This window comes from Mus caroli, chromosome 2, assembly GCF_900094665.2.
Source record: "Mus caroli chromosome 2, CAROLI_EIJ_v1.1, whole genome shotgun sequence".
Lineage (NCBI taxonomy): Eukaryota > Metazoa > Chordata > Mammalia > Rodentia > Muridae > Mus > Mus caroli.
Window position 1 is genome coordinate 84,972,514 of NC_034571.1, and position 18,388 is coordinate 84,990,901.

Here is an 18,388-nt window from a genome sequence, read left to right on the forward strand (position 1 = left end):
AACCCTGGCTTACCCGGTATCCAGTTTGTAAACTAGATTAGCCTTGAACTCACATATCCACATTCCTCTGCCTCCCAAATGCTGGATTAAGGGTGTGTGCCGCCACATCTGACCCCTAGGGGGCACATTTTGTTGCAGTTGCTTTTTCTTTCCAGTACTGAGGACTGAAAGCAAGGATGTCGGGAAGTGCTCTACCACTGAGCTAATGGTAAACGCAAAAGCAGGGACCTGCAAAATTCACTGTTAAGCCAGACAGGATCTGTTGGTCATTAGACAAGACAACTCTAACAGAAAACAACCATCGAACTTTACGTCGTCAAAGCCTGAAAGAGGATAGGAGTATAACTCAGTTCTTCCAGTTGTTAGTCCGCTGACCTTGCCTTTGCCGTCAGGGTCACCCCACCACCACCCCATCATTACCATTCACTCCCTACTCCTTCCGGACACTTCCGGTTTGCGCAGGCGCAAGAGAAATCGCCTTTCCTAGTGGCGCGAGGAGCCCACGCCCAGACGCATGCGCGTCCCTCCCACAAGCCCCGCCCCAGGCGGCCCCTCGCGAGCGCCTGCCGTTTCTTTGGGCGGGCCGGTGGGCGGAGCCTAAGCGGGCGGCGCGCCGCGGGCGGGCCAGTGAAGCCGGCGCCCCCGACACGTGATCTGGAACCGGCTGTGTCGCTTGGTGACTCCGTCTGTCCGTCCGTCCGCGGGTGCCATCATGGCGGACGCGGCCAGTCAGGTGCTCCTGGGCTCCGGTCTCACCATCCTGTCCCAGCCGCTCATGTACGTGAAAGTGCTCATCCAGGTATGAGTCGTCGCCCTTTCCATCCCCGCCCGCGTCCTGTCAGGTCGCCACCGCCCTCTGCGCCTTTGGGTTGGCTCTGCGTCCCAGGCCTTCGCCCTCTCGAGATGCTGCCCTTCTCTCCCCTCAGGAACAACTTCCACGGCCTCGCGCCCCTCTCGGAGACATCCCGAGGCTCGCCCCGGGCAGGCTGGCTCCCTTTCCGCTGCCAACTGCCACCCTTTCCTTCCCTGGCCGGTGACTCTTCTCAACTTTGTTTTTCCTTTCCCTGATCCTGGCCGGTTGCCACCGAGGGCTTCCCAACCCTTTTCTTGTCGCCCCTCTGATACTGGCGTTCACCTCACCTCGTTCACTCCTCCTCAGCGAAATATCTCAAACTCGAGACGTGAAATAACTCATCTATGGGCAAATTTAAAATTCTAGGAAAGCCAACATCTTATTGTTCTTATTCGGTTTTTCTATTTGCTGTTTCTACTTCTATTCCCGTTCAGAGATTTTAACACCAGATACCCGGATATACACAAGGAGCGCATTGAGAAGTGATAATGAAATCAGATTTCCTGAGGATCCATTGAGCGCTTTCACAGTAACCCATGTGGTTCATGACAATGAAATTCACGTTGGTTAGAGCTGGAAATCAGTTCTGTTTAAACACTTTAGCGAGTTTAAATGTAACATCAAACCCCGGATGTCTCTCTTGCCTCCCTTTCCAATCTTTCCAATCTGCTATAAAATATTTCTAAAGTGACCATTTGTATTCACGGGTAAGGAGGCCTACTTTTAGCTGGTGATAGTATTTTCAATTGCTCTTCTAACTTTCCCTGTGCCGATCAGGGCCATTTTTAAGCATTTATTGAGGGTTGCCATACCTCATGCATTGTGTGTCCTGGAAGGAAGTAGGCTTTAGAATCCCTGTCCTCAATGTTTACCATTCTGAAAAAAAAAAAGCAAGACTCTAGAATGGACTTCATTTTTAAATTGTTCTTCATACAAATTGTTGCTAAGTTGACTAATATAAGTGTAGATGTTGAAGTGCAAAGAGTGAAATCTGTGTCTAGAACAGAATTGACAGCGTTTTGCAGTACATATGAACTCACTACTCAATAATTCTCAAAGGACGGTGTCTTTAGTGACATTCAGTGTTCTTGCCTCAACAATTCAATATCCTAAATTCTGATTTCACAATACCTTGTACGTTGCCAAGTATCTCAGGAGGTTGATGAAATTCCCAAATACTACTTTAAAGCTGCACTTTCAGTGAGTTCAGAGAGGGGGTTTTAACTCAGAAAGAAGAATTGCAACAATAGAGCCCAAACTGCCCTGTATTTTTAAAATCTCAAGTATCCCTTTGGCACTATAATCACTGAATATATTATACAAATAAAATGGCAATCAATTTTTATGACTCTGTATATTGCTAATGAGTCTGTACATTTAACGTGGACCTAAGTTGTAATTATTTTTGTAAGTGAATTACCCAGCTGTATGCATTTGGCTTTGTTGTCTAGTTAGCCATATAGGTAGGCATTTAACGATGGCTCAGTGAATATTTTATTTTGTTCAAATATGAAAAATATTGTAAAAAATAAGCCAGCCTTATCAGTAAACTAGGCTTTCCTAACACAATGGTTTCCTTGTTCTGTTTTCAGTTTAATAATCTAGTTACATGGTTTACTCTATAGATTCAACTCAAAGGGCAAGTTGGAGTTTATTGAACCCAGTCTTAATCTATCCAGCAGAACAAAAGACTGATAAGGATGATACTTCATCAATGACTTAAAAAAACTAAACTGCATTTTTATTTGTAAAAATTATGGGGCTGAGGAGTTAGCTTGCTGGCACTGAGCGTAAGGATGGACATTGGGTCCATTTCAGCATCAAACAACAAATTTGAGCCTGGTTTTCTTTTTTCAAGACCTTGTAGCCAAAGTATTCCTGGGTATTGCTCAGTGTTGATGCATTCCTTTGTTTTTAAAGGTGGGATATGAGCCTCTTCCTCCAACAATAGGACGAAATATTTTTGGGCGACAAGTATGTCAGCTTCCTGGCCTCTTTTGCTATGGTAGGTGCCTTTGATTTATCTGGAATGGTTGACATTGAAGGTTGGAGTTACTAAAAGAAAGTACATAGAAGGCACGTTGCCTTGAAATTGTTTGTAACCTTGTTTTTGAACTGGAACCTAAATCTCTGACTTGTGTTCTTAGCTCAGCACATTGCAAGCATCGATGGGAGGCGTGGGTTGTTCACAGGCTTGACTCCAAGACTGTGTTCAGGAGTCCTTGGAACTGTGGTCCATGGGAAAGTCTTACAGGTAAGAGGAAAGCGATGAATGTTCTCATATATTTTGGCTACCTTTTATGTGCAGTTTATTCCACTACAAAGAGCAATTTCAAAGATGTACTTACAACCCTGGCATGGCATCTCTTTCTCTTGAAAGACATTTTCTCTTTACTGATTAACTGAACGATTGAAGACAGTATTTCTCTGTGAAGCATAGACTAGCCTCAGTCTTGCTTAGTAGCCTAGGCTGGCCTTGAATTTGATTTACCTTCTGAGTGCAGAAATTACAAGTGGCACCCACATACCTGTCTTGAAAACATTTTCATGAAATACCTACTTTTCCCCAAGAAACAGGAAATTCATGCAGGTTGAAGTAATTGACCTTGATATATATGACCTTCTTCCTTTAAAACAGGTTCTAGGAGAAATCAGATCCATTCACCTATACAGTTTGTTATTTCTTAAACTTCTTCAATTTTTGTTTGTTGATTTATTCCAGAGAAAGAAAGCTGATTAAAACATACTTTTTTCTGGAGTTACTTTTTAAAATTTCTAATGTTAGCTTAGTGACACATTTTCTGTAAGTATTGAAAAGAAGCAGGAGCCACTGCTCTGCATGGTGTTATATGCTTGGGATCCTAGCATTTAGCCAGTGGAGGAAGGGGGCTGAGGAGTGCAAGGCCTATTCAAGTTTAAAGTTTAAAAAAATAAAACTGATCAATGCAGGTAGTAAAATGGTTTTGGAAGCCTCAGTTCTAGGGCTCCATGCTACAATGGAATATGGTCTGATCCCAGATCCCTCTCAGGGTTCCTCTGATTATACACACCTTGCTGTATGCTGGATCTCTGGTCCTGGTGCCAGCTGGTGGAGGTTGGTGGCATGGAGAGTAGTCATGGCAAGAAAAGTGGTCTCAGGCACATTGTGCAGGCTGGCCAGGGCCTCCTGTAGCTTCTGCCAGATGGTGGTCCCATTTAACTTAGGTTTGCTTCCAAGCACTCAGAGTGGTGAAATGCTGCAGTACCTAGGCAGCTTGGCCTGTGCATAATATATGCATCTACCCACCTGGGCTCAGAGACTGGTTTGCAGAAGGGTGTTGGGCACGCACCCTTCTTAGAGCACCTGAAGGCAAAGGAGTTGCAGAAGCTGTTGCTTGTCCACATTGTGAAAGGTACTTTATGGGTTAGGAACACTTCTAGAGATTTTATAAACTTTAATGACCCAGCTGAAGTGAGCAATTCCCGAGTTCTGTTTGACCACTGTTGTAATTTTTATCAGACTTCAGCATCCTATAGACCTTCTGGATAGGCCTGGCTTCACCAGACTTGTGGTTAGAATTTCATCACTTTGTGCCCTGCAGCCTTTCAAAGGCTGGGTGTTATGTTGTATACAGAAGGCAGCTATTGATGTGACATTCCAAATCTTCATGACAAGAACCTAGCTTGACGGTGCTGAGCTATCTGAAGTCCCCTGGGGACACACACATAAATAGCAGGTGGCCTGGGAGACATATGTAGACCCAGATGTGCAAAGAAGCCTGCACAGCTATGGACAGAAGGCAAGCAGTGGATTGTAGGATGTCTTCAAAAGGACATGTTCCCAGTCTGATGGCAAAAAACCATACCCTTGGCTTCTTGAGCCTTCTGCCCATGTTACAGACATGCCCCATGAGTCTTATGCATTCTCATATCCTGCCTAACAACACATAAAGCATCGTTGCCTACTGTAATCCCTAAGCCACAGTCGACTGGGAGGCCCTAGGATGGTCAGCCGGGCTCAGGAGACTTCTTGGGCATGGGAGGTGGAAGTACTCCACAGGTGTGGTCTTCACCGTCCTGGAGCTCTATGTAGATACGGCTAGACTGATTCACAGATATCCTCTTCCTTTTGCCTTTTGCCTCCTGCCTCCTGAATGCTAGAAGTATGCCATTGCATCCAGCAGTAATTCTTTTTACAAAAAAAAAAAAAAGTGATGCCTGTTTTGTTGTTTGTTTGGTTTGGTTTTTGTTTTTAATCTTGCAAGACTAGGAAATGAAATACAGGCATGGTCTAGCAAGCCCCTATGCAGGTAGAGAGGCAGAGGTAAAAGTTCAAGGCTATATTGGCTACGAGACCTGTCTCAAAAAAAAAAAAAAAAAAAAAACAGAGCGAAAGAGAAAAAGGCAAAGAAAATAATGAAGCTAATTGTCATCTACTAAGCTTGAAAGTGTTGGGCCCTTCTATGTTCTAGTCCATTTTCTGTTTTCTTTTTGTCCAACCCCCCAGCAGGAACTCACTATGCCACCCTAGCTGGCCTGGAATTCACTATGTAGACCAAATTGACCTCAAACTCACAGAGACCCGCCTGCCTCTGCCTCCTGAGTATATTTTCTACTTCTAAAATATACCAGAAGCCATATTCCCTCTTGCAGTATAATCTGGGGTTTTCTAAGTCACATTTTCTTCTCCAGAAGAGAAACCCGTCTTGCTTCTATCAGAAGCAGTCACATAGCAAGGAAAGTGGGGTGGTACTCGGTTTGAGTATCAGTTCTGTGTTCTTCATCTTGTAAAACAAGAATCTTGCCTTAATTTGGTATTTCTGCTTTTTCCATGAGTAGAGTAGCACAGCGGTTTTAACAATTTCCTATTAGAGAGATATACATAGTAAATAGGGTCCTGGGAGGGTTTAGTTGTGACTGTTAACTCTAGCCTGCCGCCTTGTTTTTCTTGGCACTACTGGGAATTGAACCAAAAACTTAAATCGAGGTGGGGTGGGAGGTGACTCAGTTGGTAGAGTGTGTCTGGCATATACAAAGCCCTGGGCTCCATCCCAGCACTTGGGAAGTAGAAGCAGAAGCATCAGAAGTTCAAGGCCATTCTTAGCTTCCTAAGAGGTTAAAGTTAACCTGGATTACATGAAGCCCTATCTCAAAAAACAAACCAGGTATGGTAGTGCCCACCTATGGGATGCCAAGACTTGGATGGCTGAGGCAGAAGAATTTACCATGAATTCAAGGTCACCCTGGGCTAAGTAACTAAATCTTCAACTTTGCAATAATACCATCTTAGAGAGATTTATGTCCAGTTGATTAATGTGGAGTAAAAATAAGAATTTTTCATAAGTGCTTCTCGCTTTCTGTCAATACCTTCTGTAACAGGACACATTAATAGCTCTAATTAGCCTTTATTTCTGTGTCTTCTGTAGTATTACCAGGAGTCTGAGAAGCCTGAGGTATGTTGAAGCTTTCTATGTGAATCCCTGTCTCTGGCAAATTCCTGCTGTTTGACCCCCCCTAGGAGAAAAGACAAGGCTTTTCCTTTCCATCTCAGTGATGTGGTATCTTATGGGGTGGCCATGAGTTTGAAGACTTCTATTTAAAACCATCAAAATTTCTGTTTTCGCTTTTGATTTCCAGGAATTAGGATCTGTAACTGTACAAAAAGAATGTTCATCCTCCTTTGACCGAGTTATCAAAGAGGTAAGAGATGAATTCACCCCGTGAGATTGAACCAGGATCATACATCCTGTGCTTCCAGGTCTATTCCCAAGAAAAGAACATAATCTTCAGTTTAAATTGGTTTTCCTAGCTAGAGAAAGTACCCAAGGAGCTAAAGGGATCTGCAACCCTATTGTTGGAACAACATGATGTATTAACCAGAACCCCGGAGCTCTTGTCTCTAGCTGCATATGTATCGAAAGATGGCCTAGTCGGCCATCAATGGAAAGAGAGGCCCATTGGACTTGCAAACTTTATATGCCCCAATATAGGGGAATGCCAGGGCCAAAAGAATGGGAATGGGTGGGTAGGGAAGTGGGGGGCTCTATGGGGGACTTTTGGGATAGCATTGGAAATGTAATTGAGGAAAATATGTAATAAAAATATTAAAAATCAAAAATAAATAAATAAATAAATTGGGTTTCCTGTCTACTAACCCAAAAGAAGAGCGTGGCCTGCTGTTGGAAATAGGTGCTACTCACTCTGTTGTTAAGGCTGAGGCAATTTTTACATTTATTCTTTTTTATATGTGTGGGTGTTTTGCCTGTTTGTATGCCTGCCTGGTACCTGCAGAGGCCAGAAGAGTATTTCTTGGAACTGGAATTAGAGAGTTGGGAACTGCTGTGGAGGTCCTAGGAGCTAAACCTGTGTCCTCTGGAAGAGCACTCAGGCATCTCTCCAGCCCCTAATTGTATTTTGTTGTTGTTGTTGTTGTTATTTATTACTTACTTTGACACAGTCTTATAGTCCAAGCTGGCCCTGAACTCAACAATCCTCCTTCCTCAGCTTGCCTCTCCCCAGTGTGGAGTTGCAGGAATAAACCATCATGCCCAGCTTTGAAAGGTTTCTAGAGTGTGGAAAATGTGTAGCAAGCTAATTTTTTATTTTTATCTTTTTGTTATTTTATTGAGACAGGGTCTTATTATGTAGCACCGGCTGGCCTGGAACTCTGTCTATAGATAAGGTTGGCCTCAATCTCAGAGATCCACTTGCCTCTCTTTCCCTGAGTGCTAGGATTAAAGTGTGCACCATACCCAGCACACAGACATTTTGCACGTTGGCTCTTATTTGTCCAGAGATGCTTTTGTGGTTTTACTCTAAGCTGAAATGTACCTGTCACTTGTTTGTCTTCCCCATGCTTGGCTTCTGAACTACTCTAAGGCTGGAGGCGTAGTTTAGCTTAGAGCTTTTCCCAGACTTAAAAAATTCAAATTCCTAGACTAAAAAGATAACTTACAATAGAAGCTCTAAGGTGCCACACTTGCAGAGTTAGTGTTCCGTAGGTGTCAGCACATATCTAAAGCCTGAAATCTGCCATTGTGAGAGAAAGTAAACAATCCAAATTCATGTCTCACCCAGACCCGATGCCTCAGGCCTGTAACCCAGTTACTTTGGGAGGTTGACGCAGAAGGAGTAGAACTTTAAGGCCTGCTTGGGCTGCAGAGTAAGCTCAAGGCCAGCCTCAACAATGAGACAGACTGCATGAAGAAAGTAGAAAGGGGGGCAGGAGTATAGCTTGTTAGTAGAACCCTTATCTAGCATGGGTGAGGCCCTGGGTTCAATTCCGACTACTGCTGAATGAATGAATGAATGAATGATTCTAGCTCTGGTAAGTTTATTCAAACTGGTAACCCTCTCTGATTCTTTGGGTGTGTGTGGGTGTGTGTGCGTGCCTCTGCGCACTTTCTGATGTTTTTGTTTTTTTGTCTTTTATATAGAATTGGGGAAAACAGGTTGAAATTGATGAGAGGTGTAATGAAATGGAAATATGACATTAATTCCATTGGAGCTAGCGTCCTGACTCCAAATCAGGAAAGCTTCAGTGCCTAGTCCTTTGCCCTGCACTGTGTTTATAGGAATAGGAATGGCATTTACTTAGGTTTCAGAAGTGTGCTTTGATTGTTTCTAGACAACTCGAGAGATGATTGCTCGCTCTGCTGCTACCCTCATTACACATCCCTTCCACGGTATGTTTGCAGTTGATAGTATAAAATCATGTCACTTCTTTATTCTGTAGTTTGATCTTTATTGGATAATTAGATAGCTTAGGGTGGGCATTGACTTTAGGGCTCTGCCCTCACGTTCTTTATTTACCTGCATCCCTGTCATTTTCCAGATAGTGTCTTTAGATTAAAACAAACAAACAAAACAGAACTTGTAGGATTATCAAAATAAGTTTCACCATAGTTGGTATGATTTTATTTTAATTAAAAAGAATTTGTTTTCCATTTATTTTGGCAGAGGAGAGGCAGGCCTTCTATAGCATATGTGTGAAAGTCAGAGGACAGTTGGGAATCCATTTTCTTTTTCTGGTACATAGGTTCTGAGGATCAAACTCAGGTTGTAGGGCTTGTCAGCGAGCATCTTTACCAGCTATGATGCCTTACTGACTCTAAAATAGTCTCGTCTCTGTTCTACAGTGATCACTCTGAGGTCCATGGTACAGTTTATTGGCAGAGAGTCTAAGTACTGGTAAGTGTTTGGGGTTTGTTTTTCTTTTTCTTGATTTATTATGTGTGCACCTCTTGTCTGTATGTGCACCACATGCATTCAGTATCCATGAGGCCAGAAGAGCTGTCAGATACCTGGAACTGGAGTTAGAGACAGTTGTGAGTCCCCATTTAGGTTTTGGGAACTGACCCAGGGTCCTTTAAGGCCAGCAAGTGCTCTTAAGCACCAAGCATCTTTCCAGTCTGTTCTGTTTTTTGTTGTTGTTGTTTTGTTTTTTTTTGTTTTTTGTTTGTTTGTTTGTTTGTTTGTTTGTTTTTTGGTTTTTCAAGACAGGGTTTCTCTATATAGCCCTGGCTGTCCTGGAACTTACTTTGTAGACCAGGCTGGCCTCGAACTCAGAAATCCTCCTGCCTCTGCCTCCCAAGTGCTAGGATTAAAGGCGTGCGCCACCCCGCCTGGCTAGTTCTGTTTTTAACTACTCAAGAAAATTAAAGCAAAAAGAAAGCATTACTACTTTATATTTTTAAGGTTCTTCAGCATTTACAGAACAAATTTATACTGTTGTGTCATTTGACCTATACCAAAAGCATTAAAATATGAGAAAATAGGCTTAGGTTAAGTTAGGAACCTACCCAAGGACCACAGACTACAAGGTAGGGCCATTGATGCCAAATGCCCTCTGAACTGTATATACCTACTACACCCTTTGTAGTTAGCCAGTGTCTCTGTCTTTCTCTCTCTGTCTCTCTCTGTCTCTCTGTCTCTGTCTCTCTCTCTCTCTCTCTCTCTCTCTCCACTCTGCATAGTCAGTCAGTGTCTCTGTCTGTCTCTCTTATTTATTTGTTTGTTTATTGGTTTTTCAAGACAGGATTTCTCTGTGTAGCTCTGGCTGTCCTGAAATTCACTTGATAGACCAGGTTAGCCTCAAATTTACAGAGATCCGGCTGCCTCTGCTTCCCAAGTGCTGAGATTCAAAGCACTCACCACCACCTCCTGGCTACCCCTTTGCAGTTAATTGTTTCACCTTTCTTTAACGTGTATGGATGTTTTGCTTGCTTGTATGTCTGCAGCTCATGCATGTCTGATGCACATAGAGGTCAGAAGAGAACATCAGATCCCCGAGACTTGAGTTACAGATGGTTGTGAGCTGCCATGTGGATCCTGGGAATTGAACCCAGGTCCTCTGGAAGAGAAACCAGTGCTCCTAACCACTGAGCCATCTCTCCAGCTCTAATAGCTTCATTTTTCTAGTGGAATGTAACCACTTTATAAGACTCAACCAGTGCTAGAAAATTGTGGGGAAAGAGAGTTATAAAATTGATTTATCAAAAGTGATTATTAACTGGGTGTTGTGAGATATACCTATGGTCTCTGGCCACTTTGGAAACTGCAGGCAGTTCAGGGTCAGCTTCTACTTAATGAATTTAGGTCAGCTTGGGCTATATGAAACCCTGTTTGTGGTGGGTGGGGAGATAATTATTGAAACTCCCTTCTCATTGCTCAAATGATCTTAATGGCCTTTAACCTTTTATCGTTGCCTAGTGGACTGTGTGACTCCATAGTAACCATCTACCGGGAAGAAGGCATCGTAGGATTTTTTGCGTGAGTAAATGTTGGGTTTGCCTGTAAATGATTTTAGTATTAGTAGAAAAGCTTTCTTGATAATAAAGCAATGGGTCTTTATTTAATTTTTGGGGAAAATGTTCTCCCAGAGTTCACTTTATGTTACGGTGTTTACAGACATCTTCTGGCTTAAATTTCTCACTGTAAAGATCCTATACCTCCATTGTTTTCTAGCTGCTTTATATGTTTGAAATAAGGATTTTTTTTAAAGCAGTGTCTCTCATAGCCCACAGCTTGACTGACCTCAGACTGCATGGGGCTGACTTTGAACTCCTGTTCCTTCTGCACCCGACCTCTGTGTACATGTGTAGAACAACTTGGGACAATTTGGGAGAATCAGTTTTCTCTTTCCATGTATGGGCTCCAAATAGAAAAGATAGCTTATCATTAGTCTAATTTTGAGTTTTATTACTTGTGTGTGGTGTGTGTGTGTGTGTTTGTTTCCAAGTATATGCGTGTGTGTCATTTGCATGCAATGCCAGCAGAGGTCAGAAGAGAGAATCAGATCATTTGGAACTAGAGTTAGAGGCAGTTTTGAGCTACTATGTAGGTGCTGGGAACTAAACTAGTATCTTTAGCAGGAACAGTAAGTGCTCTGAAACACTGAGCCATCTCTCCAGCTCCTAGTCTTTTTTTTTTTTTTAAGATTTTATTTTATTATTATATGTAAGTACACTGTAGCTGTTTTTAAAGATGTATTTATTTATTATATGTAAGTACACTGTAGCTGTCTTCAGACACTTCAGAAGAGGGAGTCAGATCTCCTTAAGGATGATTGTGAGCCACCATGTGGTTGCTTGGATTTGAACTCAGGACCTTTGGAAGAGCAGTCAGTGCTTTCAACCGCTGAGCCATCTCTCCAGCCCTCCTAGTCTTATTTTAAAGAAAATATTGATGAGCCTGGAATATAGTTGAGTTTGTACTGTACTTGCTTAACATACAAGAAGCTTTGGGTTCAGTCCCTGTCAGATAAAACTGAGCATTCTGGACAATACCTATAATCCTGGCTCTCGAGAGGCAGAGGCGAGAGAGAGGATAAGGAGTTCAAGGTTATCCTTGGATGCATAGCAAGTTTGAGGCCAGCCTTGGCTACATGAGACAAACTTGTGTTTCTGGGTTTGAGTGACTTCATGGGACAATATGGAACAGTGGGAACATTCCCTTGCAGACTGGAGTGCAGAGAGTTTAAATACCAGCTCTCTCATTTACAAGCATTGACATGGCAGCAAGCAAATGTCAATGTGTTTTTTGGTTAGTTTTTGTTTTTTAAGACATAGTCTCGTATGTTTCAGGCCTTGAACCGGCTGCATAGCAAAGGATTACCTTGAACTCCTTCCTGCTCTTCCTGCCTCTTTCTACTCAGTGCTAGAGTTACAGGTGTGGGCCACTATACCCACTTTGGGCCACTGTACTGGGGAGCCAGGCTTAGGGTCTCCTGCTTCAAGCACTCTCATCAGCTGAGCTCTGTTGCTAACCTCTGGAAACACCGTTTTCCTGTCTCTGTGTTTGGATCATTCTCACTTGACTTTTTTCCCTCTTTTGCCCTGCCAAATTTGAGTATCAAATAGTTTAGTAAAACTATGTTAAATCTCTCCTGCAAAGCACCTTGCAAATCTTTGGCCTTTCCTATTATGGTTATTAATTGTAAAGTGAGTCATTGGCTGTAGGTTATAGCTGACCTCTATTTTTAAAGTGGCAATAGAAGTCATTACAGGTTAGCATTTAGATTATGAGAAGTGTTCATAGTGACTAGTCTGTTTCATTGATCATAATTTTTTGCTTACTGTGTCTTCATGTAGGGGTCTCATTCCTCGCCTCCTAGGTGACATCATTTCTTTGTGGCTGTGTAACTCACTGGCCTATCTCATCAATACCTATGCACTGGACAGTGGGGTAGGTTATGGCTTTGGTAAAATATGCTGGTGAGAGCTTTCTTTGTATTCACTGGCAGTCATTTTAGCTGTAAGAAAAATGGTAGTTTGTTATATGCTAGACAGAACATTATACAGTAAAAACTATTATTTGACTTTTCAAAGGCTGATGGTATGGCCATGCTATTTCCTATAGAGAGATAAACCTAGAAATTCCCTCAAGTCTGACTTGAGTGTGCTCATAGATCTAGTCCTGATGTTGTCAGGGCTTCATGATCTTTTTGTTTTTTTCTTTTCTGATGCTTAACTTTAGAGCGCACAAGACAGAGAATAGCTGTTTGGTGTATTTGGAGGTTTTCTGCCTCTTCTGGGATATTAAAGGGGCTCCTAGAAATCTCAGCCTGAGAGGTTTTGAGGTCTGAATTATCTCTTGTGTATAGTATAAGTAAGACCTCCCACAGGCTTTTTTCTATGGTGTGGAACTGTTACCAACACAATTTTTTGTTTTTCAAATATTGATACGAGTACATTTCTTCCTAGTCCATCATAGTGTGATAAGAATTTGTCAATATTGATTGATGAGGACAATCCATTTAGAAATCTTTTGATTTCTGTATGTCAGTTGTCTTGATTGGCAGTTTTTTGTTGAGTTGGGGTCTGAACTATGCAGCCTGGCTAACCTGAATTTACATCTGTCTCTCAAGTGCTGGGTATAAGGCATGCACCTCCATGTCCGGCTGCCACTTTTTTATATTCATCATAGATATTTTGTTTTTATTTTTAAACTTCATTTTCATGCTATCAGGCTGATAATTTAGAAATACAGTCTATTGGTGTGCTTGTAAATTTTAACTTACTATCTGATTTGTATATGATTCATTCTGATAGAGCTCTTTTCCTGTTTTAGGTTTCTACCATGAATGAAATGAAAAGTTATTCCCAAGCTGTCACAGGAGTGAGTTTCTAACTTTCTAGGAATCGTTGTTCTTTTGTTTTTTGCTTTTCTTATAAATCTGACCTGTTCAATCACTGTTTTAAAGCTGCTAGATGTCTCCCTGGAAATCTCCATCAAATGCATTACTCTTTGTCAACGGTAATAATGCAGTTGCTGCTGCCTCACAGCAGCATTTACCCCACGTGGTTTTTGTGTTACTCAGCTTTCCTGGGGGAGTAGGGACAGCGGCACGTTGTATCTGTCACATCACACTTAGAGAACTGCACCCTTTGTACTCACACATTTATTTTATGTTGTGGGAGCCAAGGCATGCATATGGAGGTAAGAGGGCTTTGGAGAGTCAGCTCTCCATCCACTGTGTGGGTTGTAAGGATTGAACGCAGGTCACCAGTGTGGCAACAAGTACTTTCCTTATAACTCTGAGCCGTCCCATGTGGCTTGGAAAACTGTGTCAGCCTCCCATGTAGTGAGATGGCCGGCACTCATCATCACACCAGCTAAAAGTGGGCTTTGGGGGCACTTCCCATGGTCTTTGAGAGGATTCTCGTGTTTTCTTCAGGGTACTTTGAAGCACTTTGTTTGTATTAGTTTAAGACTTTTACTCTTCAGTAAGTAGTTCACTTTTATTTGAATGAGACCCCAATCCTAGGGTAAGAAGAATCTTCTGGTATTTTGATAAATGTTAGATATAGAAGTATATTGGGGCAAAAGAGGCACCTCTAGCTGGAACTCTGTAAAAGCATTCCGAGGTTGCTGAGGATGCAAGACTGCTGTCAGAATATTGGAGCATTCTAGCACTCGGCCTCTGAGCAAAGGAGAGTGATGAGGTTGACTGAGAAGGAATTGCTAACTCAGCTGTCTTGCTGTTTTGCAGTTCTTTGCCAGTATGTTGACATATCCCTTTGTGCTTGTATCTAATCTTATGGCCGTCAACAACTGTGGGTAAGTACTTTGTTTTTTGGGGGTTTTGGCTGGTACATGTTTGCATATAGAAGCTAGAAGTTAATGTTTTGGGTGTCTTCCACAGTAGTTGTCCCTCTTATTTACAAAGGCAGAGTGTGTCACCAGTTCAGCTGGTCTAGTTACACAGTTTGCCATGGGGATCCTTCTGCCTACTAAGTGTAGAATATGGGGGCAGGGTTGCAGTATTCAATCTTAACTGTTGAGCGGGTACAGGAAATCCAGACTCTGATCCTAGGGCTTTCATGGCAAGTGCTTTATCCACTGAGCCTTTTTTTTTTTTTAATGTATTTTTGCATTCTTGGAGAACTGAAACCAAGTCTTCATGTGTGATAGGCATACATACTCCACCAGTTATTTGCAACCCCTGTTCCCTTCATCTATGTTAGCATGTGCCTTAATCCTAGTACTTGGGAGGTGGAAGCAGGAAAACCATATGATGATCAAAGCTAAACTTGGGTGTATAACAAGTTTAAAGGCAAAATGTGCTACATGAGATCCTGTGTCAGAAAAACAAAAATGGGGCTAAAGAGATGGCTCAGTGGAGAAGGGCACATACTGACCTGAGTTCAGTTCTCAGCACCCATGTCACGTGGCTCACAGTTACCTGTAACTCTAGCTCCAAGGGATCCAACTCGCTGTCCTGGTTTCTATGGGCACCCTCACACAAATGTGCACAAACATTCACATATACATAAGTAAAAATAAAACCTTTAAAAAAATCCTTTAAAACTGTTCTAATAGCTGACTTAATATGTCTTTTAGACATGTTCCTGTTTTTACAAGAAATAGCTATGTGGAATTTTTAGTCAAGTTTGACTGACATTGTTTTCTGAATTTTAGAGCAGTCTTCATGTTGTAGCCTAGCACATAGTTTAAAATAAGTTGAATAGCTGCTCCTGGTAATGCGCATCTTTAATCCTAATACTCAGGAGACAGGGGCAAGTGGATCTGAGTTTGAGGCCAACTAAGGTCAGTCAGACTCTGTAATTCAAAATCCTTGGCCTCCAGGAAGGCATGGGTGTACAGACATCCATGCAGGCAAAACAACCATGCACATAATGGTTTTTAAAAATGAATTAAAGAATTGGTTATGGATTGTATTCAGGTAGGAAAGTGTAGTCAACAGTGTTTATATTTGTTTTCATATCTGGATTCTTTGTGAAGAAAAATAATTTATAAATTCTTTTTCCCAGATGATCAGTCATGTAGTTGTTCATTTATCTACTAATGGAAAATCTAAATGTATAAAAAATAAAACCAAGTCCTGATTCTGGCAAAGAATCCAATAGGGATGAGAAGTTGTTGATAGAAATGGGAAGGAAATGAGAGGTGTGAGGGAGAGAGGAATAGAATACATACTACACATGTATGAAATTGTCAGATAGCAAAATTAATGAAGTAAGTTTTCTGTTTGTTGACTTGAAACCTAACTATAGGATGGTTGATCTTGCTATTTAAAAAAAAAAAAAAGTGGGGGAGCTGGCGAGATGGCTCAGTGGTTAAGAGCGCCAACTGCTCTTCTGAAGGTCCCGAGTTCAAATCCCAGCAACCATATGGTGGCTCACAACCATCCGTAACGAAATCTGATGCCCTCTTCTGGAGTGTCTGAAGACAGCTACAGTGTACTCACATAAATGAAATAAATAATTCTTTTTTTTTTTAAGATTTATTTATTTATTTAGTTAGTTATTATATGGAATTTTGCCAAAAATCTGTTAATGATGTAAATAATGTTTTCAATTTCAGGCTTGCTGGTGGATCTCCTCCTTATTCCCCAATATACACTTCTTGGATAGATTGCTGGTGCATGCTACAAAAAGCGGTATTTTTATCTCTTGTTTTGTTTTTGTTCTCTTAAATTACCAGCTAGAGTAAAGAAGCACAAATCTCTACATGTTAACCACAAGCCATTTAATGATAGGATGAAAGTTACAAATAGAATCCAAAAAGATAATTTTCCTAGTTATTTAAGTAGTGGCCTGATTCCAAACCCTTTTCCAAACTTACCCTTATTTTGGTGCTGGGGATTGAACCCAGGCCCTTACACAGGCTGAGCACATGCTCTGCACTGAGCTCAGCCCAGCAGACTTGTCTTTCTGTAACTCCTGAGAGCCTCTTATGCACTTCTTTCCTCACAGTTAGATGTGAAGACTGAAAAAAAGACATTACTTTATTTACCTGACAAAAGTTTGTCAAAGTGATACCTACAGAACTAGCTGCTTGCTTCCTATTTTGTTAGTGGATGAGTTTGTCAAAACTATAGTTTATGGTTAGTGCTGGGAATTATATCATTGACCAAATATTTTTGATCAATCTAGACAAAGTTTTAGTAGGCACTAATATAATGGATAGACTAACTCTAGCATGGGATCACTTAAATTGGCCATCAGTTTACGAATGGGTTTGAGTGGCAATCACTTTTAAAGGATTGCAGAGAGAGGATATAAAGAAGCTCTTTGTTGCATTACTTCACAGAGCCCAGGATACAGATGAGAAAGGCTTTGTTCACAGAACTCAGGCTCTCCCAGACTAGACTCTGAATGAAAAGGTCCAGTTGTTACTATGGTTACATTTGTTCACTGTTTATGCTAGCTGAATCCAAGCTAGAATCTTTGAATGAGTTCAGTACCATTGATGTTGTGGGTTTCCTTCTGAGTTTTACACCCCTTTCTTGTTTTAATTTGATTTGTTGTTTTTTATTTTGTTTTGGTTTTGTTTCCTGGAGTGCTAAGGATCAAACCCAGAGTCTTCTAAATAAAAAGCAAGAGCTCTGCCACAACGCTACCTTTCCATAACAGTTTTTCAGTTTCTTTTTGTGGTGTTGGTCATTGAGCCCAGGGTCTTGCACATGTATGGGAAACCCTTCACCACTGAGCTGCACCCCCAGCTCTTCTGCAGACCAGATCTTAACTGTTTTTATAGGACAGTCTCCTACTGCAGTTCCCATTCCCAAGTAATGCCCTGTTGTAGGAGGAAAGAACATAGAAAATGGATTGAGGTGCCAGACAGACTTCATCTGGGAAATCATCGATCCTGTACATGCTTAGAGAATCTGTGATATGTCAGATAAAGCTAATCATTTTCTACAACATTCTCAGACTAGCCTGTGAAGATCTGTGTTCATATGTTATTCAAACAACAGTGTTTCATGTATGAAAAAGCCTGGTATAAGAGGTACTTAATGAAAATGCTATGATACGGCTTTACTGGGTCCAGTCTTGACGTACTCATTTCAGTTACATCTCCTAGAAACCTGTCCAGTTCTGTGTGCTGGTTTAGATTTGCCGTGTTCATCTTCATGCTAGACTTTATTTCTATTTCTTTTCTTTTCCAGGGAAATATGAGCCGAGGAAACAGCTTGTTTTTCCGGAAGGTTCCTTGTGGGAAGACTTACTGTTATGACCTAAGAATGTTAATCTGAAGATGTGGGGCAGGGACAGTGACATTTCTATAGTCCCAATGCACAGAATTATGGGAGAGAATGTTGATTTCTATACAGTGTGGCACGCTTTTTTAATAATCATTTAATCTTGGGAAAATGGAGGTGATTGGTGTCTGCCTTTTTTGTTCTTTGTCCTAGCACATCATTTACCACTGGGGTTCCCCATTAGTTATTTGAAGTGGGACATTTATTTCTCCAAATTCTTGTTTTAAACAGAAAACAGACACATTTCCCTAAAGGAACAAGCAGGTTTTCATGTAGATTTGAGTCTCAGGTTAGGGCTTTGTCAAATGAAGAATAGAATCCCAATAAGAAGCAGCTAATTCTATAAGAGTTGATACAATTAAGAAAGCATACCATGTGGGAGTTTATGAATGACCTGAGTAGACAGATGCTAGAAAGTCAGCAGCAACCACTAGTCTACCTCCCACCGTGCTTCCAAGCAGCCGACCCATCTTACCTTTCAGTGCTGCGCAGTTACTGTAGATTTCTGCCTTCTGTTACTACAGAAAAGAAAGGCATCACCACCAAGA

At 41.6% G+C, this 18,388-nt stretch overlaps 1 protein-coding gene across 1 annotated transcript; it reads left to right on the top strand.

The window, feature by feature from the left end:
* Window positions 1–568: 568 nt before the first annotated feature.
* Window positions 569–17,956, top strand: Mtch2 (mitochondrial carrier 2). Its single transcript, XM_021155334.1, has 13 exons — window positions 569–799; window positions 2,774–2,858; window positions 3,001–3,107; window positions 6,259–6,285; window positions 6,470–6,532; window positions 8,460–8,517; window positions 8,971–9,022; window positions 10,544–10,603; window positions 12,424–12,517; window positions 13,403–13,450; window positions 14,325–14,392; window positions 16,160–16,235; window positions 17,748–17,956. Exons 1-13 carry the CDS (start codon window positions 713–715, stop codon window positions 17,832–17,834), a joined length of 912 nt encoding a protein of 303 aa, XP_021010993.1. The 5' UTR covers window positions 569–712; the 3' UTR covers window positions 17,835–17,956.
* Window positions 17,957–18,388: the final 432 nt, after the last annotated feature.